This window comes from Corvus hawaiiensis, chromosome 16, assembly GCF_020740725.1.
Source record: "Corvus hawaiiensis isolate bCorHaw1 chromosome 16, bCorHaw1.pri.cur, whole genome shotgun sequence".
In the NCBI taxonomy this organism is placed as follows: Eukaryota; Metazoa; Chordata; class Aves; order Passeriformes; family Corvidae; genus Corvus; species Corvus hawaiiensis.
In genome coordinates this window covers 4,170,728-4,179,204 of record NC_063228.1, presented here as the reverse complement: position 1 = coordinate 4,179,204, position 8,477 = coordinate 4,170,728, and the positions used below count along the sequence as shown (strand labels likewise).

The 8,477-nt window shown below is 46.2% G+C and overlaps 1 protein-coding gene across 3 annotated transcripts; it reads left to right on the top strand.

Annotated features, from left to right (window-relative positions):
• The first annotated feature begins 4,907 nt into the window (after positions 1 to 4,907).
• PSMG3 (proteasome assembly chaperone 3) lies at positions 4,908 to 8,455 on the top strand. Of its 3 annotated transcripts, none has more exons than XM_048320403.1 (3): positions 4,908 to 5,109; positions 5,677 to 5,894; positions 7,905 to 8,455. In XM_048320403.1, exons 2-3 carry the CDS (start codon positions 5,679 to 5,681, stop codon positions 8,055 to 8,057), a joined length of 369 nt encoding a protein of 122 aa, XP_048176360.1. In that variant the 5' UTR covers positions 4,908 to 5,109; positions 5,677 to 5,678; the 3' UTR covers positions 8,058 to 8,455. The 3 variants fall into 3 exon arrangements, with proteins under 3 accessions (XP_048176360.1, XP_048176359.1, XP_048176358.1); XM_048320402.1 differs by lacking the exon at positions 4,908 to 5,109 and adding an exon at positions 5,261 to 5,301; XM_048320401.1 differs by lacking the exon at positions 4,908 to 5,109 and adding an exon at positions 5,324 to 5,567.
• Positions 8,456 to 8,477: the final 22 nt, after the last annotated feature.

Below are 8,477 nucleotides of genomic sequence, written 5' to 3'. Positions count from 1 at the left end.
ACATTCTCGTTACATCTGCAAGAGCCATGGCGTTATTTTCTGTGTTTCACACTTCTCAGGAACAGAGAGGTATGAGCTTTGCTCTTAGAAGCTATACCACAATAATTTTTACAATCAATTTGCATGTTGTCTTTCATCTGACAGACCACCACAAGCACCTGAAAATCTCCTGCATGAACTATAGTGAGCTTTAAGGCAATTACTGCTGTCTTTACTGATCCATGGAAATAATTCCTTCAGCCACTGCAGCAATACAAAGCCTCTGCTGCTCACAGGGTAGATCTGCTGATGGATGATACCATCCACAGGCGCTGTCATGGTTGTGATCTATGTAGGGCTGTTATTTGACAAATGAAAATTATGTAAACAGTACTCAAACTCAATCTTGCCTCATGATGACTCTGTCTGTTCCATACCCCCTGCCTACAGTGCCCAGAACAGCCAGCTGTTATCTCATGATAAATATCGAGGATAAAATTATCATCAGACAGCACCAGGTTGACTGCATGATGTAATCCTGACTCTTTTAGGTAGCTGGAGCTCTTTTAGCTCTCTTAGGTAGTCTGGAGTGTTTCTGGATGAGTATCTCACACATTTCTAGAATGTCATTTTCATTTCAATGGTTGTTTAAATAATTTCTGGAGAAATTTTTGCAAAGAAATTTAAGATGTGCTGGTTTAAAGGATACTGAATATATGAAAACTATTGCTGTTTGAAATCAAGCACCCCAGAAACTGTTTTCAGCAAAGTCCTTCTTCAGATATGACTTGCTTCACTCTTGCCAGGCTCTGCAATCTCAGAAGGAGCCCCTTCCCAAAATTCGCCCCCAGCACCAAGGTTGCTCCTTTCTCCTCTCAGCCCCATGGATCTGTAATCCTCCTCCCCCAGCCTGCACAGCAGCTCAGAAAACACCAATGACACAGCACAAAAAAGTCCTACAAGGGCTGGAGTACTCCTCTATTTATAGGTCGCTAAATCTGACTAAAAAAACTTCCACAGAGCGCCAGTCAAATTGCTACCTAGATGTTTCCAGACCCAGCCAGGGCATGCTGGCTTACTGCCATGTTTTTAAATCCTACCCTGTGCATTGAGCTTTCTCAGGAAAATCTGCTAGTGCTCATATGTGGGCAGTTACTATTGACACAAACATTAATGAACATTCCCATATTGCTTCCTTCTAAGCTGCAAGTGCAAGAAACCAAAACAACAGCGTGACCTGACAGTCTCAGGCATGTAAAGACATCCAGCACTTCTAGTTCAGATGTCCAGCTGGGTGCAGCTCACACAGAAAGGGAACAATTTGAGTTTAAGTGTTATGTTTGTTTTTTCTTGTAAGACTGTGGTTTTTGCTGGCTGAATTCAACACTGGGAAAAAAACCCATTTCATCAACAACAAAATAGGTTGGAGTGGTTCTGCAATGCCTAATGGATTGGCTGAGCCCTCCTCTTACACAATCAATGGAATAAGAGATGTTCCATACAATAAGAGCCACGGGGACAACTTCAGAACAAAGCAAACCTCTTAGAATTGTCTCTCAGAATAAGAACTGATAATCTTGTTATCCTAAGGAACACAGAAAAGGGACCAACACACAACAGAGCCAGAATCCCCTCATCTTCCTTCAAGATACAAGCACTTAAACTGAGAGCCTCAGAGCTTTAACTCTCAGATGCTATTCAGGTATCACCTAATCCTGGACACATCTGAACTCCTCAGCAGCTCACACTCCAGCCTCAGGCTCCCCTGCACACCTGATGTCCCATTTCTGCTCATGTGCAGAAGGGGCTGCACTGTGGTCATGTTAAGCAGGCTCATTCTAGAGGAACTCTAGAAACCCAGAGATAAATCAGCCAACTTCAGGTGCAGCAGGGGTGACTCCTGACTGCAGACAGCTGGGTTCAAAGCCATGTTTCCACTCTGCACCAAAGGCCAAGGCCTCTCTCCACTGACTGCAGAGAGCCAGCCAGGGAGACCCAACTGCTGGGGCTAAACAACCCTAGGTGTGCTCCTCTCCCTGCCTCCCCCAGGGCCTCAACTCACATTTTCTGAACACCGTATCTGACAGACTCTAATTAATTGCAGTGGGGATGGCTTGAAAGGAGAAATCCAGGAGGTGAATTTCTGCCATTCCTCCTACTACTTTTACAATGGCCCCATAGAGAAAGCCCTCACACAGCCCCACACCACCCACACCCCCGACCTTGCTGTGACAGTAATAAGGGGAAGAGGAGCACTCTGATATTGTCTGGCCCAAGGAATGTACTCACAGGCAGCTCCACTTCATGTACCTGATTTATAACAAGGGTCAAAATAATTCCCAAGCAGCTCCTGCATCAGGGAGCAAACTAATTCCTTTCCTCTCTCCTTGGCTGCGCAGCCCAGAGCCCAGGTGCACCTGAGGTTCCAGCTCACAGTCTATATTCTGCATCATAAAAGATACAAGAGAGAAATCTAAACTAGAGAAGTAATAACCTGTAAACTAATAAACCAACCCAGCACTTTGACAGTGAGGCACTCCCCAGAGCAGGGATTATTAATGGATGTCCTGAAACACTGTGTGTCTGTGTTTGAGAGAAGTGGGAAACATTTCTGATGCTCTGTGGATCTCACGCATTTGTTCTTATGAAATCAGTTCAGATAAATGCAAAGACTAGTATCAAAGCAGCCTCTTTCCAATCTACACACACAGAGGCACTTAAGCAGTTTAAAAAAAAAAAGCAGTACAAAACTGCTCGAATAAATAATAATAAAGGTACAAAGCTGCAATATTAGGAGTAGCTTTGCTTGTCAAAGTATGGGGCTGCACAGTCATTGATTTTCTCTTATAATTGAGATAGTGACATGCACGACTTATGTTTCTTCAGCAGTGAGTGCATGGGAATGGAAGAAGGGATCGCGAAATCCTGCAGAATCTCCAGCTGAGGATTTGATGGCTCTGAACCGCTGTCAGTCTCGATTCTTTATTTCCCTTGAACCATAAAATGGGTTACATTAACAATCTGTTATGTTGAAAGACAGTTTATGAAGCTAAATGCAATAACGTTTGTGATGTGATTAAGGATCTGTGGAGGAAAAGTGTTACAGAAACCAGGAGTGTGAGTATGGATACAGATCCTTCTCAGCCAGAAAATGCTGGGAAGCAGATGACAGGCAGACAGACCCCCTCAGGAAGGGTCCCATCACCTGTCAGGTGTGTATTCTCAAACACCCATTCCCTGCCTCAGTCACACAGACAACAGGAGTCCTCTCATTAGTTCATTTCTTTAATGTATACACTTTCAGTGATGAAGATTCAGTGCTCAGTTACCTCAGTTTGCTGTATCCCACCTCAGCTAAATGCCAAAATGAGAAATCCAATTGACTGAAACTATGAAAGACAACATTTTTTTGTCCCAAAAGAATGCAAAACAGCAAAGAATGGTGTTTCCATGTAAATCTGAACTACAGTGGACTCTCTCTGTCCTCCTGTCCTGTAAAAAATAAAATGAAGTCTGGCAAGGATGGCAGGAAGAATCCAGTCCTTTGTGTCCTGAAGTAAAGTTACTCTCTGGAGAAGGCAGAGCAGGAATAAACTTCTCTATGAGTCAGGAGGTTTTACTGACAATAGCTGCTATTATCTCTGTCAAACAGGCAAAGCCTCGAGTGATTGTGGTAAGCAAGAAAGAGGAATGCTGTTTATTCAGTGCTGGAAAACAGACTATTTGCCAGACTGCAAAGAGTACCGAAAAGGTATCAAGTCTCTCTGTTTGAATTAACCACAAAAATAACCTGCTGAATTAAGAAGCTTTTCCACGGACCTCTGCTGCTCTCTAACGGTGCCTTTAAGAATTCTCAGCACAAAGTCTATGTTCTCTTCCTGTAATCAAGATTTGGTAAAACTTTTCAAGCAAAACAAACTAAAGAAGTATTCATGAGGTCCTTAAGAGATGTCACCAGAACAGATAACCCACAGGTCAGGTAGCTATTGCTGCACCCGTGGTCAAGATATTTGCAGTGTGATGAGAATGCCAATAAAGGACAGCTAAAATATGGGAATGAAGGTTTTGATTATAATTTAGATGCAGCAATTGCAGGAGCCTGGGAGGTTGCAAACCTCTGAGAAATGCCAATTTTCAGGTCTTTGTATAAATTAGAATACAAAATTTTTATTCATGAGTACCAGTATTTCCAAGAAAAAAAAATAGCACTGTATTAAATAGAAACTAATGTTTGCATCTGGGACAGACACGTTTGGTTTCATGCTCCTCACACAGATGTCTTTATTTTATCCCCCAGTAGAGCTCCTTCGGGCATCTGCCAATGCTTCCTCAGGCAGTGGCAAGGCTGCTTCCACGACCAAAACCAGCCTCGTTTTCATGGAATCACAGAATGGTTTGGGTTGGAGAAGACCTTAAAGCTCATCTCGTTTCACCCTGTGTGGGCAGGGACACCTTCCACTATCCCAGGCTGCTCCAAGCCCTGTCCAGCCTGGCCTTGGACACTTCCAGGGATGGGGCAAACGCAGTTTCTCTGCACAACCTGTGCCAGGGCCTCACCACCCTCACAGGGAAGTTCTTCCTAATACCCAATATAAACTTCCTCTCTTTTATTTTAAAATCATTCACCTTGTCCTAGCTCTGTCTGCCTAAGTAAAACGTTGTTCTCCCTGTTTTACACAAGCCCCCTTTATAAACCGCTTTTATTTAGACGGGCAAGTATGCTCGGGAGCTTACAGTGTGGCCTAACAACACCCAGTAGTGGGAACGACCGCATCCCATGGGGAAACGGAGGGGAAAAGAAAAACAACAATATTCACATCCCTTCTCGGGCCCCCAGGGTCACCTGTCCCCTCACGGCGCAGGGGGGTTCTGCCCTGTGACTCCTCTCCACCTCACGGTGTGAAACGGGGAGAAACCAGGCGTGGAGACTGGACAGGGGGAAGGGGTTCATTCGCGGGAGAAGGGGATCATCCCCAGGAGAAGGGAATCATCCCCGGGAGAAGGGAATCATCCCCGGGAGAAGGGATCGGGTGCGGCAGCACTGCCCGGGGCCGGCGAGGGACCACGGCCGTGAGGAGAGCGGCGCGGGGGGGGCTGGACATGGCGCCTTCCCGCGCCCGAGCGCGGCGGGTAATGGCGGCGGCGCTGAGGGAAGGGGAGGGGACGGGCTCGTGAGGGCAGCGGCTGCCCTGCGCCATCGCCCCCCGCCGGCTGCCGGAGGGAGGGAGGGAGGGAAGGGAAGGGAAAGGAAAAAAAAGGAGCCGCTTCCGCCACGGCGGGGCGGGCCTGGGCAGAGAGCGGCGGCGCGGCGGGCCGGCAAGGGTAGGGGCGGTGAGGGCGGCTGGACGGGGGGGTGGCTGTCTCCCTGTCTCCCTCAGGAAAACCCTGGTGGAGCTGGGGTGGAAATCGGGGCTCGGGGTTTCCCCTTCGGTACCAGCTACCCTCGTTAGCGGGGACCCTGTCAGGGGGGGCATTGATGCCATCGCTGCGGGGCTGCGAAATCCTCCCCACTCAGGGATTCGGGTGTGCACCGCTGGCCTGCGGACACCCACCTCCGGATGCTCCTGTGCGCTGAAATTAACTTAACCGTGGGTATTTCAAATTATGGGAAGGATTCGGTCTTTGTGTAGCCCGTAGCGCATGTTTTTAATCTAATGTTGTTTTACTGTTGTTGTCGTTTTTGTTCTTTTTCGGAAGCGATGGAGGCGAGTCCCATCGTGACGTCCAAGCAGCGAGAGGAGGTGGTGCACGGGGTGCCGACGGAGGTGGTGTGCACGGCCTTCTCCAATTCGGTCCTCGTGGTGGTCACACAGTACGGCAAGATGGGGACCATCGTCTACGTGGACCCCAACACCATCGGCGACAACGTGGGCAGGCCCTCGCTCACCACGAAGGTGCTGCTGGGCAAGGATGAGGTGAGAGCGGATGCGAAGCGCAGAGGCAGCAAGGATAAGGGGGAAATGTGGTAGGTGGGGCTGTGCAAGTTGCCAGGGAGTTGATGAATCACAGCAGTTAAGCAGTGTTTGAACAGTGATAAGATTAATTTTAAAATGAGGAAAGAGGGGCTCATCAGAAAAATATGTGCGCTCATCTGCTCTTGGGCATAAAAGTTTAACTAACCGTGAGTGGTTTGGGGATCTGTTACTTTGTGTCCTACAGGATATGGATTGCTTTTGCGTGTTTATGGAAAGTTAGATAAAGCTCTGTTGATTTAAGGGTTGCAAGATTAAATATGCAGCCATTGATAACCTTTTTGGGTTTCTGTTCCAGTGAGTTTGTTTTCCTTTTCAGGTCTGTTTTCCCACCCCCATCCTCCCCAGTCTATGCCAGCCCCATAATGGACTTTAGTTGCCCACTCCCAAGTGTGCCTGCCAGCACCTTCCCTTGATAAAGTTTAATTTGTTTTGCTTCAACAAAATGAGGTTTTTATCGACCATTTCACAAAGCTAGAGAGAAAGCAGAAGAAAATGTGTTTCTCAAAGCGCCAACTGGTCAAACATTAAAACAGAAACTTACAGAGCTACAAGATTATGAGGCTTTCCATCAGGGTTGAAGCTATCAAATATTACTTGCTAGAAAAGCTGTAGCAACACAAGTTCCTGATTCTATCCATGACTTCCCCTTGTGGAGTTCTTTCTCTTGAGCAATAGCCTTCCCTTTCTGGATGGGAGATATTTTGCTTTATCTACTGTGATATCTGCTAAGTCTGACAACCTCCACACCCAAGCTGATTTTATGTTATATTTGGAAATGGGAAGTGCTATGTTTACTTCGTTACAATCTATTTTAAAATAATTTTAAGTAAGTTAACCAATCTAAACTTCAAGAAAAGGCTTTCACTAGTTTGCTGTTTTCCTGCTTGTCACTGCTAACATCCTTCTTTGGGATGGTGCACACTTCCAAACAGCAGTGGCAGCTAAAATCAAGCAAACTCATCCTTCTGACAGATACACAGCTGTGGGTATAAATAAAACCTCAACAAGCTGGATGGTTCAAAGCTGTGCTGGGTGAGACTGCACATTAGGAAACTTTTCTGTACCAAGAGGGTGGTCAGACACTGGAACAAGCTTGAGGTGGTCGATGCTCTGAGCCTGTCAGTGTTTAAGAGCCATCTGGACAATGCCCTGAATAATGTTTTAACCTGGGGCTCTGAGTTGGTCAGGCAGTTGGACTAGATGTTGTTGTAGGTCCCTTCCAAGTGAAATTGTCAATGCTGTTCTAATCTATCCTTGTTAAAGAAACCTCATGGGAAGGGCTATATCCCTTTTCTTGCCTCCTTCAGCCTCACTACTTATTTCTGATTTTCATTATTCTATTAAAATGAAAAACAATGTCTGTTACACCAGGCATACAAAAATTGTGCACATAACACCATTTGGGGGTCTCTAGGAATGGCAAAAATAACAGCATTTTTCCAGAGTTTGTCAGTGGAACATCCCCTCTTCAGAGCAAGTTTTTAAACAAAAAAACTGTACTTGCAAACTTCTTCAGAAACCTGGCTGTGAAGGAAATAAAGGCATTTTCATCCACAGCATTTCATGTAATTTAATTCTGGTGCCATAGTTCAGGTGGGAGGATTATGGAAGGAAAGATTCTCTGTACTGAGTTTCCAAGTTTTCCAGACAGTGCTGAACTCAATTCAAGTGCAGCTCCAGTAAGGTTGTTTCAGGGTGGTGTGGGTGGCTGTCACACTCACGGCACAAAACTCTTCCCTTTTAAGCTGGTTGAGAAAGTACTTTCTAAAGTTCCCTGTCCCATGGCTTGGCTTTGCTGACCACGTTGGAACTGCTCAGCAAACAGCAGGTTCAGTCTGAGTCCAGGATCAACAAGTCCTGCACATCGTTCTGGGACTCTTCCTCCCCTAACTCCTGTGGGAGGGCTCTCCCATCTGTAGGAATTTACATCTGTATCCCTTTTCTTTTCAGCCACTCGTTCACGTTTGTGCCAAAAACCTGGTGGCATTTGTGTCGCAGGAAGCTGGGAACAAACCTGTTCTCCTCGCCATGGCTTTAAAGGACAAGACCATGGAAGGAATACAGGCTCTACGAGAAGTGATCCGGAGTTGCCAAGTATGGTGAAGTTGTGCCATCTGGATTCAAGGAAATGATCTTGAGTCCATGACTCATCACCACCTATTTAAAAGGACTAGAAATGAAAATGATGGAATGTCTTTGTGGTGGTTTTGGACGTACTGAGGAATTTCATGAATTTTTCTCTACTGTGTAGAACATTTGTGGGTTTTGTTACTGAGACAGGTTTGCAAGTCCGTATAGACAGTGGTGAGACGAGAGCAATTGTCTCAACATACGAGAGAAGTGTTACTTTTATCCCATTGGGTGGGTCATTTATTTGGGAAAGGGCTCGGCTCTGCACATGTGTCCTGACGAGCAGCAGATGCCAAGCTCCATAGCTGCGCCGTACCGCAAAGGGGGAACACCCAGTGCAGGGAGAATAAAAGAAACATTGTCAAATCCAATTTTACCTGCTTGCTTTTTTTG